The 19,103-nt window shown below is 35.2% G+C and overlaps 1 protein-coding gene across 13 annotated transcripts in view; it reads right to left on the reverse strand.

Moving 5' to 3' along the window:
• Nucleotides 1-19,103, reverse strand: part of ADAMTS20 (ADAM metallopeptidase with thrombospondin type 1 motif 20) — a 210,223-nt gene that overhangs the window by 58,942 nt on the left and 132,178 nt on the right. For 12 of the 13 annotated variants that reach the window (XM_085024338.1, XM_085024337.1, XM_085024341.1 and 9 more), the window contains 1 exon segment: nucleotides 18,330-18,506. In XM_085024338.1, the coding sequence (XP_084880464.1) occupies nucleotides 18,330-18,506 (177 nt within the window). 13 annotated transcript variants of the gene reach the window in all.

Here is a 19,103-nt window from a genome sequence, read left to right on the forward strand (position 1 = left end):
AGTAAATCAAATAGATTTGGAAGATGCAAAGAAGATGAAAGGAGAAGAACAATGCAAACCAAGAGAGCCTTATACTTGAAGAACTGCTAAGAGACTCAGCACCTGGATACAACAAGGGGTGCTGTGACTCCTCCACTCCTCTTTGGCAAGATTAGGGGTTTACTCTTTGGAGAAATTAAACTGCAGGAGCCCTGGAGTTGGAGATGCTGGAGGAAGAACAAGGGAATTCTTCGCATTGGACTCCTGACCCTGACTCCCATTGCCCATGGTCCTCTTGCTCACAGGTAGGGTGTTAGACGGTCCTTCTTGGAGAAACCGTGTCTCCAAGAGGAAAGACATTAAAATGTTGACTTACAGGAAAAATCATCAGTCACTAAACTCTATCCAAATGTATTTTCATCTTCTCAATTCTCTAGTGCCTCTTAAATAAGGATGATCTATAGACAATCACCAATTTTTGAAAAAAAAAAAAAAATCAGCAGGAAAATCAGGAAACCATTCCCAACCTTGACCTAAAGAAAGGGTCCAAAGGGTGCAGAGACAATCAGAAAAGAATCTTATCTCAAAAAATTGTAATTAATATAAGAGACTAGATATTTTACATGGATAAACCAAGAACAGCATACTATGACCCCAAAACAATTAAATGCAAAAAAAACCCTTTGGGTAGTTAAATATATAATAAAATAATTTAAGAGATAGTTTAGATATTGACAAAGTTTCTCATCAAGTAAAACCAAATGACAGAGATAGAAAATTAGAGAATAAAAACAAGAGATTTTTTTTTTTGACCACACCCATGGTATAAAGAAGCTCCCAGGCCAAGGATCAAATCTGAGCCTCGGCTGTGACTTATGCCACAACTGTGGCAACACTGGATCCTTAACGCACTGCACCACAGTGAGATCTTTAAAATGAGAGATTTTGAGGATCAATTCCAGAATTCTAATATTTGACCAGAATGCTTAAGAAAGAACGAGGAAAATAATGCATAGAATATATCAAAGAAATAATAAAATTTATTTTGTGAACACAAGCCTCCTTACTGAAAGGGCCTATAGAATGTCTAACAAACTTAGGCATTCTAAATTGTAAACACACACACACACACACACACACACACACACACACACGCTAAGTCACTTTATCATGCAATATCAAAACGACAGGGACAAAGATACCAAAGCTTCAGTGGCATAGGAATGGAGACAAAGGGACATACAATGAATCAGGATTCAGAATCACTAGACTTCGTAGAATGCCAGAGGATAACATAATGCCTTAAAACTTCTGAGAGAAATTATTTCCAAGCTAGAATTCTATAACTAGCCAAATTTCCAATGAAATGTGAGGATTGACTGAAGATGCTTTCAGACTGCACAAATAGAAAAAATATATATATCCCATTTTTCGTCTTTCCAGAAGATACAAGCAAAGTGTTTTAGTATGAGAGTAAATTTAAAAAAGAAATATATGTGATGTAAGAAAAAAGTCATCAAAATCGAAGATGAGTGAAAAGACTTCATAGGATGAGAGAATAGTACAGACGTTAAGTTCGTCCTGGCCAGATCTCTCAGGAAGATTGGGGGGTTTGGGGGCTCTAGGAGGAGTCTAGGAAAGAGAAAATAGCTGAACACTTAGAAAAATTCATAAAGATTTTATATACCTATTAAAGGATTTGACTGGGAAAAAAATGGAACATAAAAAGGAAACTAAGCAAAATTTTAGATGAGGCAATTACTAAATACAGGGAAATCAAAGAGCTGTGCAAGAAAGGAGCAGTGTATCAAAGTCCACTATGAGGTTTCATATGGACATAAGGAACACTAACTATTGATTAAATCAAGATTTATTTGGCAGATAGAATTGTAGAATTAGCAGTTCATATAAGAGTTAAATTGTCAGCCTTTATAAAAGGAAGTCAATAGGCATTTTTTTTAATTCATTGAGAAATAGCATAGTAAGCCTATTATTTGGAAATAAAGAAGTAAAGATCAGAAGGCATAGATAAAAGGATTTAAAGATTACTCTTGGGGTAGGAAAGACTTTAACAGGAGATAGATTCTTTCTTTCTTTCTTTCTTTCTTTCTTTCTTTCTTTCTTTCTTTCTTTCTTTCTTTCTTTCTTTCTTTCTTTCTCTCTTTCTCTCTCTCCCTCGCTCCCTTCCTTCCTTCCTTCCTTCCTTCCTTCCTTCCTTCCTTCCTTTGTCTTTCTTGTTTTTACAGCTACACCTGCAGCATATAGAAGTTCCCTGGCTAGGGGTCAAATGAGAGCTGCAGCTGCAACCTACATCATAGCCAAGGCTACATGAGATCTGAGCCACATCTGTAACCTATGCTGCAGCTTTTGGCAACACTGGATCCTTAATCCAGTGAGCAAGGCCAGGGGTCAAACTTACATCTTCCTCAAGACTATTTTGGGCTCTTACCCCTCTGAGATACAACAGAACTCCAATAGCTTTTTTTCTTTATCAGCATTTTAGCACAATTTCTTTTTTAAAAAATGTATATTTGTTACATTAGTAAGACTATATTCAAAACTATAATTGAGGAGTTCCCATTGTGGCACAGAGGAAACGAATCTGATTAGTATCCACGAGGATGCAGGTTCAATCCCTGGCCTTGCTCAGTGAATTGAGGATCTGGTGTTGCCATGAGTTGTGATGTAGGTCGCAGACAAAGCTTGGATCCCGAGTTGCTGCCACTGTGGTATAGGCCAGTGACTGCAGCTCCAATTGGACCCCTAGCCTGGGAATTTCCATATGCCACAGGTGCAGCACTCCCCTCCTCCAAAAAAAAAAAAAAAAAAAAAAAAAGGCGGGGGGAGTTCCTGTTGCTGCTTGGTGGTTAAGAAACCCAATTAGCATCCATGAGGAGGCGGGTTCGATCCCTGGCCTAGCTCACTGGGTTAAGGATCCAGCGTTGCTATGAGCTGTGGTATAGATCACAGAAGTGGCTTGGATCCTGCATTGCTGTGACTGTGGCATAGGCTGGCCGCTACAGCTCCAATTCGACCCCTAGCCTGGGAACCTCCATATGCCATGGGTATGGCCCTAAAAAGATTTAAAAAAAAAAAAAAAGGCAAAATAAAAATAAAAACCTCATACTTTGAGAGTGACACAGACATAAAAACTTGAAGACAGTGTTTAATTTCATAAAAAACAAAAACGTTTCCAAATCTCTCATCAATATAAACCATAATCCTAAATGGCCTTTGTAACCACATCTAAGTAAATACCCTATCCTTGTTAACACAATAGAAATTTGGATATTAGGATGATTTTCACTTATAAATTATATATCAACAAAATAACTAGACTTTCTACCAAAATATGCCCACAGATTAAAGATGCTGAAATAAAGAATAAATGGGGAGTTCCCGTTGTGGCTCAGTGGTTAACGAATCCGACTAGGAACCATGAGGTTTCGGGTTTGATCCCTGGCCTCGCTCAGTGGGTTCGTGATCCGGCATTGCCATGAGCTGTGGTATAGGTTGCAGACCCGGCTTGGATTCTGCATTGCCGTGGCTCTGGCGTAGGCCGGTGGCTACAGCTCTGCTTAGACCCCTAGCCTGGGAACCTCCATATGCCATGAGTGCAGCCCTAGAAAAGACAAAAAAAGACAAAAAAAAAAAAAAAAAAAAGAATACATGGGTATTCTAAACTTAATAAGAGCAGAAACCACATCTATAAATACTTACTGAATAAACGAATAAATGCTAGGTAGAAAAAATATATATGCAAATACATACAACAAAGATCATTTAAACATGCAGTCTGTTTTATCTGAATGAGGTATGGCGGATGAACTTTAGTTCTACAAAAATTACACAGAAGGGAAAGCTTCATGTAATGTAGATCTCCAAAATATACAAACAACTCATACAACTCAACAACAAAAAAACAAACGACCCACCAAAAAAAAAAAAAAAAAATTGAAAAATAGGCAGAAGATCTAAATAGACATTTCTCCAAAGAAGACATAGGGATGGCCAATAGGCACATAAAAAAAATGCTCAACATCACTAATTATTAGAGAAATGCAAATCAAAACTACTATGAGGTAAGACCTCGGAGCACTCAGAATGGCCATCATTAACAAGTCAACAAATAACAAATGCTAAAGAGGGTGTGGAGAAAAGGAACCTTCCCGCACTGTTGGTGGGAATGTAAATTCGTACAACCACTATGGAAAACAGTATGGAAGTTCCTCAGAAAACCTAATACGGAACTACATATGATTCAGCAATCCCACTCCTGGACATATATCCAGACAAAACTGTAATTCAAAAAGATACATGTACTCATATTCGTTGCAGCACTATTCACAATAGCCATGACATGGAAACAACCTAAATGTCCGACAGAGGAATGGACTAAGAAGATGTGGTATATACACACAATGCAATATTACTTAGCTATAAAAAAGAACAAGATAATGCCATTTGCAGCAACACGGATGCAACTAGAGATTCCCATACTACGTGAAATAAGTGAGAAAGAGAAGGACAAATACCATATGATTTCATTTATATGTGGAATCTAAAATAGGGCACAAATGAACCTATCTACAAAATAGAAACAGACTCAGGGACATAGAGAACAGATTTGTAGTTGCCAAGGGGGCGGGGGGAGGGAGTGGGATGGATGGGTAGTTTGGAGTCAGTAGAAGCAAACTATTACATTTAGAATGGATAAGTGATGCACAGGGAGCTATATCCAATCTCTTAGTATAAAACATGATGGAAAATAATATGAGAAAAAGAATGTGTATATCCATCTATTTATCTATCTATCTATTATCTACCTAACCAGCTATACCTATGTATGATTGGGTCACTTTGCTGTACAGCAGAAACTGGCACAACATGGTAAATAAACTGCACTCCAATAAAAAAATTAATTAATTAAAAAAAGATCTTCCCAATATTAGTAATGAAATGCTAACTTAGAGACTGGTGCCCAAATGAGCTCCTATAGTTAAGCTTGTTCCTTTGAGCCTGGTCTCTGAAGAAGTATTCTCTGAGGTGGGAAGAGCCAGGCCTGATAATCTTCCCTATTCCTAGATATGAAAATGCTCCCAAGGTCCACAAATAAACCGTAAAAAAGTTTCCCTCAGATGGAGTCATTTTTTTAAATTAGTATGGCAGTAAAAATTTCCTTTTATTCTTTCCTTCTGCTAAAAAGAATATATTTTCACAGAGTGCACATTACCATTTATATGGTATAATATGCATATTTTAATTTTCACACTTTACTTAATAATCTCCCTTGTGATTAAACATGAATCACACAAAATGCTTTCTGGTTCTAACTATTGAATATTATTATATTTGGGCTAGTTTTAAGGGGTAGAATCTACTATAAGGAAAAAAAAACAACCTTTTGTATGTTTATACCCTGAAAAAAATTACAGGCTAGAAATAGAAATTTTTCTACTGTGGGCAAGCCATTTTTGGACAATTTTAATAACTACACCAGAGTTCGCATCCCCATAAATTTGACTGCTTGCTACGGTATTTTCAATTATGTTTTTATTTACATTTTGGGACTAGGTTAGAGTGGTAGTCTCTGCCATTACTAAATACCCCATTAAAAGAAATATTTGTCTCAAAAATTATTATAGACATCTCTTTGAATGTATTTTTTTTTTGTTTTTGTTTTTTAACGAGTTGTAATGTGTAATATCTTATATGTCCTGATCCATTCATATTTTTATCCTCCACACCTAGTGCTATGTAACTCGTTAGCACAAGTAACTACTATGTAAATATCGACTAAATGAGTAACTTAATAGAAATCCATGAAGATTACGTATTTAAAAGTCTGATAGTATCCAGGGATAACAAGGATGTGGAGCAATTGGAACTCTTATACATCCCTTTAGAAAACTGCCATTAAATATGAACATACGCATAAATGAAGACTCAACTCCTATTTACCTACCCAATAGCTGTTCTGTACACATTCACCAAAAGAACACTGGTGGGAGATGTTCGTAACAGTATTATCTGCAAATTCCAAATTAATAACAAAATTCCAATTGGTCGTCAAGTGGAGAATAAATATTCATATAAATTCATTAACTTAGTCATGCAATACTGGTATGCAATGAGAAAATACAATTACATGCAACATGAATCTCATAATGTAATATTGTAACTCTCACAGATACATTCTCTAAGTTCTGTTTATATAAAGTTCAAAGGCAGGTAAACATATGTGATATTTAACTTCAGACTAGGGGTATCCTTTCTTTGGGAGGATAGGAATTGTAAGGGGGCATGTGGAGACATTTTTGGGGTGCTGTTCTTGGTCTGAGTGCTTTCTACCCAAGTGTGTTCACTAAAATTCATTGAATTGCACCATTATGATTGCAAATGTTGCTGAATTTCCTAAATTTCCTAAAGGTTTCCATTTCCTAAAGGTTTACTTAAAGTTAAAAACCAAACATTGGTCCAAATGGATTTCTTTCTTATACTAGAATATTCCTGCTTCAGTAGATCTTGTTTCAGATTGTTTAAAATGTTATCATACTTATCTGCTGCATTTGGATTTTTAGCTTTTTGAGGAAAGAGAATTAGTACTTATTATTGTATAAGTGATAATCAAAAGCAAAATATACTAAGTCTGTAAGAAATGGGCTCTATGTCAACCACTTTGTCTACTGTTCCATTAATACTAAAAATATCCTCTTTAGGTAGGCACTATTTTTATTCTAAGAAACAAAATCTTAGAAATGTTAGGTAACTTTCCAAAGTTCACTCAGTTAAATAATAGCAGTTTTAACCCAAACCTAGGCATTCTAATATCACAACTCTTAATCTAGGATAGACCTAATATTTAAAGTTTCAGTTGAGTTTTCTTGTGGCACAGCAGGTTAAGGATCCAGCATTGTCATTACAGTGGTTTGGGTCACTGTTGTGGCACGGGTTTGATCCCTGGCCTGGGAACTTCCACATGCCACAGGCACTGCCCCCCCCCGCCCAAAACAAACAAAAATAAAGTTTCAGTTGACTTAAGAATAATGATATAAACAATTCATACAACTCAACAACAAAAAACCAAACAACCCAATCGAAAAATAGGCAGAAGATCTAAATAGACATTTCTCCAAAAAGACACAGGGATGGCCAACAAGCACATGAAAAAACGTTCAACATCACTAATTATTAGAGAAATGCAAATCAAAACTACAATAGGTACCACCTCACACTGGTTAGAATGGCCATCATTAACAAGTTAACAAATAGCAGACACTGGGATTTCCCGTTATGGCTCAGTGGAAATGAACCCAGCTAGTATCCACGAGGATGCAGGTTTGATCCCTGGCCTTGCTCAGTGGGTTAAGGATCCGGCGTTGCCATGAGCTGTGGTGTAGTTTGCAGATACGGCTCAGATCTGGCATTGCTATGACTGTGGTGTAGGCCAGGGGTTCCAGCTCCAATTCAACCCCAACCTGGGAACCTCCATATATCATGGATGCAGCCCTAAAAAGACAAAAAATAAAAAAATGAAATAAATAACAAACACTGGAGAAGGTGTGGAGAAAAGGGAATCCTCCTACACTGTTGGTGGGAATGTAAATTGGTAAAACCGCTATGGAAAACAGTACGGAGGTACAACAGAAAACAAAATACAGAACTACCATATGATCCAGCAATCCCATTCCTGGGCATATACCCAGACCAAATTTTCATTGAAAAAGATACATGCACCCCGTTGTTCATTTCAGTGCTATTTACAATGGCCAAGACATGGAAACAACCTAATTGTCCATCGACAGATGTTAGGATTAAGAAGATGCTGTACATATACACAATTGAATACTACTCAGCCATAAAAAAGAACAAAATAACATGGATGGAATTATAGATTCTCATACTAAGTGAAGTAAGAAAGAGAAAGACAAATACCATATGATATCACTCACATATAATCTAAAATATGGCACAGATGATCCTACCTACAAAACTGAAGCAGATCATGGACATGGAGAGCAGACTTATGGTTGCTAGGGCGGGGGAGAGGGGAGTGGGATGGGTGGGGAGTTTGGGGTTGGTGGCTACAAACGGTAACATTTGGAATGGATGGGCAATGGGCTCCTACTTTACAGTACAAGGAACTGGGTGTGATCGGCTCACTTTGCTATACAGCAGAAATTGAAGAAACATTGTAAATCAACTGTACTTTAACAAAAAAAGAAAAAGTAAATAAAAGAATAATGATATTGCTTTAAAAATCTTTTGGGTAAATGAAAATTTACCTTTCCTTTGGTAAAGTCAAGATTATATTCTATCACATAAAGCCAATACACCAAGTCATGCACCATCACATAGACCCCTCAGTCTGTGGTTTGTAATCCTAGTACTCTCAGATTCTTGACTCATTACCCAAACTTTTTATTCTCTCCAAACCCAAACTTAATTCATCTCAAAATTATCCACCATGGATTTTCTCAGCTTTATTTTCTTGACAATGAATACCTGGCATGATGTTCTCTTATACATCTTTTTCTTGCATTTGCAAAGGCCATCTCACTATATGACCAAAAATAGTCCCATCTCTCCTCTACTGGCATCTTCTATTCCACAATTTGAGTGTGGTGAATAATCTGGAAATATCTGACAAATAACTGCATGATCCCTAATAATCATTCTAAACTTTCTTTCTTTTTACATTTGCACCTGAGGCATATGGAATTTTCCTGGCTGGGGGTCTAATCAGAGCTGCAGCTGCCTGTCTATGCCACAGCCACAGCAACGGCTCCTCTGAGCCACGTCTGCAACTTAACACCGCAGCTTGTAGCAACACTGGATCCTTAATCCACCAAGCGAGGCCAGGGATTGAACCCACATTCTCATAGACACTATGTCAGGTTCTTAACCTGCTGAGCCACAGTGGGAACTCCAAATCACCTAAACTTTTAGAAAAGCCCCTTCTGGAACTTCTTATCTCCAGTATCTTGTAGTTTCAATGTGTTTATGCTTTATGATATTAATCTTCCTAAAACATTGCTCTGATACCACTCCAAGAAATTCAATGGTTTTTTATAAGGTTATAGAATTTTTATAAAAATTATAAAACTTTGTAATTTTTAAACTCTCTTAAGTATGATACTACTTTGTCCTCCTTGATATAGCCCAACTTATATTTCTAATTTTATTCCTACCCCTTGTCTCTCACAAATCCAACTATACTACTCAAATTAAACTACTCTTTCTTGCCTCAGGTTTTGCTAAGGATGGTTTTCTACCTTGTACCTCTTTTCCCACTCAAATTCTATCCATTTAACAACGGTCATGCCTTCTTCATAAAGCCTAACATTTCTCCAAATGGATGCATATTTTCTGACTTTCCATGATATCCCTTTCTGCCTTGTTATAGTTATTTATGCGTATGTTTGATTATCCCTAGACTGTGAGTCTTTTGAGTCCAGTATTTCATTCTTATTCACCTTTTGCTCTCTTAGACCAGTGCCTTTTATAGATGGGCTCTTAATAATCTTGAATGGATTGATGAGGATTTTTTTGAAGCTCAGCGGCCACCATTCCCTTCACAGTTACTTCCAAACTCTCTGAGGTTCCCCAAGTCAAAACTGCAAAATGTCAAGAGTACAGGGAGATTGAAAATAGCTCTGAGGTATCCTAGAGGATCTCTTCAGAGCTCACTTACAACTGGCACAGAGATATTTGTTATGTGATCTACCAACATCTTTATAATATTTCACTCAACTCCTCACAAATACATGAATACCATATGATGCATGTGGGTATCACACGGAACCAGCGTTTTAGTACAAAGGTCGCATGAAAACAGGACATTGATAGAACACCTTCCTACATAAATTCTATTAGATTTAGGCACTCTGGTGAGTTTAAGTACAATCTTGGGGATAGGGAGTACAACCAGGAAGCAGATGATGTTGTCTGAAAACCAATGACACAATTCCAATCTTTATTGTATAATGTAGGAAGTTTTGGAGACATTACTGAATTTTTAAGCCTCAAGTATATCTCAGAGGTAAAATGATTCAATGGAGTACCCAAAACATTTTTTAATGGTCTCCATTCATATTGGTTTTTATCTACAATAAGAAACTGAATTTATGGGGTTATAGGTAAAGCCGATACATAATGCAGATAATACATTAGGTATCCTGACAGGAAGATCATGACTTGCAACCCACTTTCCAGGTACCTGGCACACTTCACACACACGCCCCCTCAGGAAGATGAATGGATTATAGTACAAGTGGAAACTCATAACACTCTGTGATGGGCACCGTGACACCCTGCCACTGCTGGCTTTTTAAGTTTTAAGCTTTTTGCTGATTGTGTGGAACCTATCAAGTGGGCTAATGAAATAAATGACTAATTTCTAGCGCAAAAAGAGACTTGTTCCAAACATGCTGATTTTTCCCTATAATAATGATAAAAATGGGATACCTGATACTTAAATAGATTCATAATTTCTCTTGTAAGATAAAGGGGACATTGAAGAGTGGACAAGAAAGCAACTACTTGTGGAAAATACTTCTCCTAAGGAGAGAACATTCTGAAATGTTTGAGTGTCTCTAGTGTTATGGGACTTTGTTACCATAATCAATATGCCAACTATAAAAATTCATCAAAGAATATTTTTAAAACTCTAAAGCAAAAATTTCTAATATGTTTAAATTGCTTCCAATCATTCAAAGTTTCACTGAGTTTTAACACTGTTAAACATGAAGACAGAAACAACCCAAATGTCCATCGGCAGGAGTGGATCAAGAAGATGCGGTACATATACACAATGGAATATTACTCAGCCATTAAAAGGAATGAAATACCGGCATTTTTAGCAACATGGATGGACCTAGAAATTATCATGCTAAGTGAAGTCAGCCATACAGTGAGACACCAACATCAAATGCTTTCACTGACATGTGGAATCTGAAAAAAGGACAGATTGAACTTCTTTGCAGAACAGATGCTGACTCACAGACATTGAAAAACTTATGGTCTCTGGAGGAGACAGTTTGGGGGGTGGGGGGATGTGCTTGGGTTATGGGATGGAAATCCTGTGAAGTTGGGTTGTTATGATCATTATACAACTACAGATGTGATAAATTCATTTGAGTAATAAAAAATTAAAAAAAAAGAAACTGTAACTCTATTCAAAGATTTACTTTCTTACAGACCAATTTTGACTTCTTCTTCTGCATGATCTTGAGCTATCTCTCTGAGAGATCCCAGGACTAGATGTGGCTTCACATATGACAGAGCAGTATCATCAGGGCACTCTGTTACATTGCCTGAAATTAGGAATTCAGGCTGTAAGTTTATGGGCCACTATGGGGAAAAATAAATAAATAAATAAAAATAAAAGGAAAAAAAAATGAAGACATAACTCCTTCCAGGACCTTTCAAGAAGTGAATGACAGGATGGAAAATGGAAATATGTCAAATTTCAATAAAATTTTTTTGAACAACTGATAGATTGGGTTTAAAATCAATTAGCAGTTTATAACAGGAATACCTAAAGAAAAACTTTGCTTTATGGAGGTATGCATTTTTGCACAGTTATTTTTTTAAGCTACAGAAATCACTATCACTATTAGAGTAAATCAGATTTTCTTTTTTTTTTCTTTTCTTTTTTCTTTTTTTTTTTTTTTTTTTTTTTTTCTGTCTGCACTCACAGCATGTGAAAGTTCCAGGGTCAGGGATCAAACCAGAGCCATAGCAGTGACATTGCTATGTTGTAATTATGCTATTGGCCACAAGGGAAGTCCTGGAATAAACCAGACTTTTGAACTGCTCTAACAGTGTTGAACCCAGATTTTCAATCTAGTGAAATATTTTACCACTTTTTTTTTTTAAATGAGATGATTGTAAAAATAGTTCAGTGAGAGAAAACTTTTATAATCTATAAAATAAAAAATGCATTTAATATTAAGTATTCATCTTATACTTTTTTTCTTTTTTTTTAGGGCCACACCTGTGGCATATGGAAGTTCCAAGGCTGGGGGTCAAATCAGAGCTGCAGCTGCCAGCCTCCACCATAGCCACAGCCAACCAGATCCAAGGCCCTTCTGTGACTTATGCCACAGCTTGCAGCAGTGCCAATCCTTAGCCCACTGAGTGATGCCAGGGATCGAACCCACAACCTCATGGATACTAGTCGGGTTCTTAACCCCCTGAGCCAGAATGGGAACTCCACCTTATACTTTTAAATTCATGCTTGTGCATGTTATATAAATCACATTTATATATTAGTTTGTGTTTGTAATATATACATATCTAGTAATATACAAGGGTACATACATGCTGAAAATATTTTACTGAGACATGTACATATGATTACAAAAATAGAAATCGTCTAGAAAATGTTAAATATACCCTTTAAAATATTGATGTTTGACTCTGTTGTAATTAATAGGAACTAAAATATGATTCTCGGTCTACTTAGAGTGGACAGAAAATTGTAACAAAAATTAGGGTATCTAAATGCACACACATATATATATATATTTGCTGCACCCATGGCATATGGAAATTCCTAGGCCAGGGACTGAACTCGAGCTGTAGCCACAACCTATGTCACAGCTGCAACAATGCTGAATCCTTAACCCCCTGTGCCACAGTGGGAATTCCCTAAATGCACTAATACTAGCAATCCCGTATATCTTATTTACACAGTTCCATACAAAACACAGATATTGAGACCTTGCTCTTAAAAACGTCTAAAAATCTGTTTCAAATGATCCTTAAAGATTCTGAAGCATTATGCCTAGAAAAATTGAATTATCATAGAAATATAACCATCCATTAAAAAAAGGCAAACATAAAGGAAAATATGGCATATCACTATTTGATATGGAGGTTTTTTTAGAGTTACTGTAGACTCTACATTTTACCTTCACTCAACTTACCACATTTACAAGTCTCTTCTTTTACAATCTTATGATTATTTTACAAATATTATGAGAGCAGAGCTGTAGCCACTGGCCTACGCCAGAGCCACAGCAACGCGGGATCCGAGCCGCGTCTGCAACCTACACCACAGCTCACAGCAACGCCGGATCGTCAACCCACTGAGCAAGGGCAGGGACTGAACCCACAACCTCATGGTTCCCAGTCGGATTCGTTAACCACTGCGCCACGACGGGAACTCCCTTGAAAATTATTTTTAAATCATCCTATCTAGGGCAAACTATCAACCAGTCCACATTCTCCCTTTTGATGACTCATGATATCCATGCACACAAAGAATAAAGACGCTGTGATTTCGCAGAAACTATTCTAGCATAGGGATTTAGGACACCACTCATCTCTTGCCAGGTTATAATGGAATACATCCTACTCATTTAGGCTTTCTAGAAGGATATCCTGGAAGGATTATGATGTTGTCAATTACAATCTTTATTAATAATTCTTGGATAATTATAAATCTACTGAGCCCTCAGTATTATAGATCACAAAAGTTGTTACTGAAATGAGATAGGAATCCCATTCTGCTTCTATTCACCTGTTTACTTAGTACATGCATCACCAAACTGCAAACTCTCTATACACAGGAACTGTACCTAATTTACCTCTAGTGACCAACACAATGCCTAACATGTGCAGGATACTCATAATTTGGGGGGAAGTCAATGAATGGATCATAGAATGATATGGCACTATAGGTGGAATCGTTATTTCAATACTTACTAATAGTTAATGCTTTCTATGGTACATTAGAAATAAAGGAGATTTCCAGATTACTATGCTTATGTGGGTCTTTTCCAAATTTAAGAAAACACTCAATTACTATAAATGGTTTTACTGAACATTCCACTTTACAAAGACCTGACAGTTTCTTGAAACTGTTTTCCCACACGTTACCTTGTTCCCCTGGCTGTTGCCAGGCCAGGAGCAGTGGAGCCAGTAAAAAGTTTCCCCCCCAGTGCATTCCACCTTGAGTGGGAGCTACAGGTTAAGAGGCCACCCAAGCCCTCTGTTCAGACACTCAGTGTTCTTTCATTACACAAAACTGTTAACAATTGTTTAACTCTTAACAATTGTTAAATGGACAAACTGCAGATTTACTAGGTGTGTGGCTATCCCATGCTCATTTCTGAAAGTGCTTCTATTTGTCACATTCTATTATATCATATCAGAAATTTAGTACTATGTAGATATATATTTTTTAACACGATGTACAGGAGGATATTATTCTAAAAAGAAACACTTTGGGGAAAAGGACTAGAATCAAGAGGATTCAAGTATCAAGCTTTCACTTTTTAAAAAAACAATTTTCTCATTCTTAGAGGAAAAAATCTTTAATGGAAAAAAAATTCTCTTTACTTCTGTTGGATCATCATTAACCTAAGAATGCACATTATTTTCTTATCAAACATAAATTCATTTTACATAGGAAATCTAGGAAAAGGAATCACTTAAATGAGTTTTATGGTGAAATATAAATCAACATAAGCTTATTTAAGGAGTATTTGCTGGCATAGTTTATATGACATGTAGAATTCCTTACTATATAAAAAAAATTAAAACTTTCACTCACCTTTTAAAGATTACTTTGGTATGAGCACATCTATTGTTAACTTACCAGATAAGTTTATTTACATAATAAAATTTTATTCACTATTTCAACTATATGAAAAGAACATTAAATTTATAATATTTAAAAATTGATAGCTAAACAGCAAATCTTATTTTTATATACCAATGTCAGTTTCTAATAGGATTAGCTGAAAAATAGCAGTAGCTTATATATACTCATATACTCAGGAAAATTATGAAAACATATACTATTCAACAATTAAATGTTTAATAAGAAAAATTAATAATTTGTTATTTAAGAAAAACACCATTAAAAGAAAAGAGGAATTCCTTACAATACAGGATATGTTCAGTGGCTTAACATTTTAGATATTGATCCAGGAGTAAAAATACAACATACATGTGAATTAGGCAAAACACAAAATCACGACACATCATTAATAAACAAGGGTTAAAATACAATCATTTCACATTGACTAATCACAAAAATGCAGTTATTAAATTAACAGACATAGGTTAAGATTTATTTATTCCTCTCTTTAATCATGTTTATAAATTATTACAACGGAAGATTTCCAACATGGAGAAAATTTAAATGTGTATTTACAACTTTTTTCCTAGTTACATTAAAAGATTCAGTACTTTGTATTTTAATTTTGCCTTAAAATGAAAAGTGTTTAAGATTTCATGTCATTCATACATGTATGTATATACACATACACACAAATATTTTGCCTTCTAACCTAGTAAAGAAAATGTGATGAAATTAAAGTTATCCATGAAAGAATATTAACCTGATATGTTAATAAGAGGTATTTTGAAGTTTGGCTAATATGTAGCAACACTGAAAGAGGTAAAAGGTTACATCTGGTTTTAACAACAAAACTTCAGATCAGTTAAGCCCTTTTAATATAAAAGGCTAATTTAAGGAATAAAATTCTTCATATAATAAGAAATCCAGGCACTCTAATGTATATATTTACTTTATACCTATAAAAAGTAAATAAATAAAGTTTATAAAAATTCTGATATATACATCTATTGCGATTTTTAAATTTTTATCTTCAGTTTATCAAAAAACGATTACAGTTCTTTACTAGTGCAAAGACTGAATTAATGAATGAACTCATTTGTTGAATACATATATATTAAACAATGAAGAATTGCATATGTCCATCTTACTATTTTGTAATTTGTGGTTACTGTTTTCTTGGGCATTCCTTATTGTGAGGTTGAAGAAGTTACCCATGCATAGATCTTAATGAACATTCAGGTTTTTCACTTATGACATCATTTACATACCAAGAAAAAATAGCATGACACAAATATATTGGAATATAGTATTAGATACATTCCAATACAATAAACATTGTGTGACACTGTACACCTTAGACTTGCACAATATTATATGACACGATGTATCCTAATAAAGCTGGGGAAAAAAATGTGTGAATACCATAATGAAGACGTAGAAAAGACCGATAAACATTTAAATATTTTAAAATACTAAACGAAGGATCAAAAACATCTAAAACTGATCCCAAATGAGTATCTGCAATTCTAATATGCTTTAATTTTAAGTACTTTTTAATGTTAAATTTTAAAAGTGTTATGATGTTTATTAAATCGAACAGGAGTCTATAAGCTTTCCCCAGAAAGGACCAAACAGTAAATATTTCAAGCCTTGAGGACCAGTCTCTATTGCAACTACTCAACTCTGCTTTGTAGTGCAAAAGCAGCCATAGATAATACATTTAAACTGTGCATGACTGTGTTCCACAGAACTTACAAAGATAGGCAATGGGCCAGATTTTACAGTTTGCTGACCCTTGAAATAGAAAATCTGACTCAAAAGCACTTAATTTTAGGAACATCAATACCTAGCACAAAGCAGGAGACACAAGTCAATGTTTAATGCTTTGCGAAATAACAAAGTCAGGAATGAGCCCAGAAAATAAAACTGTTGTGCTCAGAAACAAATGCCATTACAATTCAATCTCTCACTGATGGTTAGGCATCTGCTATCCTAACTGAGGCAAAACTCCAAGAAGGCAATCTATGGATTAAGTCTTATTAAGGACTAAGCTTGCAAATCAAATTAATAAAATGAAAGAAAATAGGAGTTCCCATCGTGACTCAGTGGAAATGGATCTGACTAGCATCCATGAGGACGCAGGTTTGATCACTGGTCTCACTCATTGGGTTAAGGGTCTGGCGTTGCCATGAGCTGTGGTGTAGGTTGCAGATGCAGCTCAGGTCTAGCGTTGCTGTGGCTGTGGCGTAGGATGGCAGCTACAGTTCCAATTTGACCTGTAGCCTGGGAATCTCCATATGCCGTGGGTGCAGCCCTAAAAAGACAAAAAATTAAAAAATGAAAGAAAATCTAACAAATACAGTAAAGAGAAGTGAATTTCCAGTCTAAAATGATTAACCAAAAAAATCTTTAGAGTAAGCTCAAACAGTACTTCATGTCTCTCCAACTAGACTGTAAACTCCATTGGGGTAAGAAATATGTCTTTATTATCTCCGTAACACAGCATCTAGGATATAGCAGATGGTCAGGGAACATTTTATTAAGTAAAAATGTGAACACTTTCCATGGCAAAATATGATTTTTGATAGTTCCCCCAAAGTGATGGCTCACTAAAGCAGCAATTTAACTTTAAGATCCTCCTGTAAAGTTAAAATGTTCTGTTGTATCAGTTTTGTATCAGTCACACTGACTATAAAGATGAACTTCAGCCTGAAATAGTTGACCTGTTCTTCAAATAGCATGAGTTGTAACAGGGCTATATTTCATTGTAAAGCTTTGAGTTGAGCAAAGTAAAACAAGTGTGCACATCAGGGTTAGTTAGAAAACCAGAGTTATAATTATTTCCCAAATAAAGAATTGTTTAACTTTATAAATTGAATTATAAATATATACTCCAGTTTTTCACTTGAAAGAAATATATAATTGGTTTTTCTATCAAAAGTGACCAAAATGCTGATTTCAATATATTTATATATTAGTTACTCTTCAAAACCTGGGTATTTGAAAAAAGTACTAGAGGAATTCATGAATTTTTATGAATATTTATGAATTTTTATCTATGGCTCAAAAAAATTAAAACATCCCAAAACATAATTCCACACAGTGGAAAAATGAGTACTATAAGTTACTACATAAATCATACTTTTCCATGATGTATGTAGCAAACTGTAAACAATTAATTTACTTTGTGTAAGTAAATTTCTTTTTTTCACATAGTTTCACATTTTCAAATAAAATACTCAGTTTAACAATGATAAAAACAAGAATGTTATTTGTTTTTAGATCAGTTACTGGACATTGACAGACAAAAGCCACATACAGTTATACACTCATACAAGACACAGCCTTAACTTGCCATTGTTACAAGCACAATGTTAATATTATATATAAATGTAAATAGTAAAACACTTCTGATTATTTTTGCGGGCAAGCCAAAGATGTCCTGGAGAAAAATACTTCCACTGGAATAGTGCTATGGTTCAGAATTCATTTATAAAAAAATAAATACATTTATAATGTATAAAACTATTATACATACATGTATATATTACAGTACTTGAAATTGAATGGGTTCTTTTTCCAAACTATTAAATTTAATAATACAAGCCAAGATGGCCAAGAGTCTGTTTTAAAAAAAAAAATCAGAAGATAAAGTGTGTGCAAGCCAATTTATAAAGAGAAGAAGAAACTGAATTAAAAAGGACAGAGTAAAAGAAAACAAAACAGAAAGATAAAAATAAGAATACTATCGTACCGATTTCCATGGTCCCCGATGCCATGACACATCATCAGGGCACGCATGCATATGACACTGCACCACACTGGGTGGCTTGTTTACGAGGTCACAGTTTTGCTCTCGTGATATCTGGCCATTGGGAAACTGACATATTACAAATCTCGATTTTATTCCTCCTCCACATGTTTGCGTACACTAAAAATAAGAAGAAAAGTCAAAACTGGGTGGCTCCAAAGAGAACATTATATTGTCTTATTCAATACTGAATATATAATCAGTAGAGTTTAATGTTTACTCTTTCTTCATAGTTCTTACCATTTCTTTCTGGATAAAAAGTAATCAAAGTTCTAGTGCTATAATTTCTTTAAAAAGATAAAAATTTAAGAATTAGTACTGTCATAGGTATTAACTACATAATGTATGGTATCCTATCAAAAGGTGACTATGTAGCCATGAAAGCTAATAAGGGAGATCTAAATTTGTAAATATAGAAAGATAGTATTTATTACATGAAAACAGTAGATGGCAAAGCAGCATATGAACCTATTTCTGGAACCCACACAGAATAAAATCTGGCAGGAAATGTATCCAAATGTTAAAAGTTCTTATATTTTCACAATTTTATTATTATTTGAATTTTTACAATGATATTTAACCCAGAAATGAAAAAGTTGCTTTCATTTTGGAAGGTAAAAGTACATTTTTTTTTTTTTTGTCTTTTTGCTATTTCTTGGGCTGCCCCCGCAGCATATGGAGGTTCTCAGGCTAGGGGTCCAATCGGAGCTGTAGATG

Source organism: Sus scrofa, chromosome 5 (assembly GCF_054392235.1).
Source record: "Sus scrofa isolate SSC_HxYL_T2T_F1_AM1 chromosome 5, Sscrofa_HxYL_maternal_Yorkshire_Landrace_v2.0, whole genome shotgun sequence".
NCBI classification, from domain to species: Eukaryota; Metazoa; Chordata; class Mammalia; order Artiodactyla; family Suidae; genus Sus; species Sus scrofa.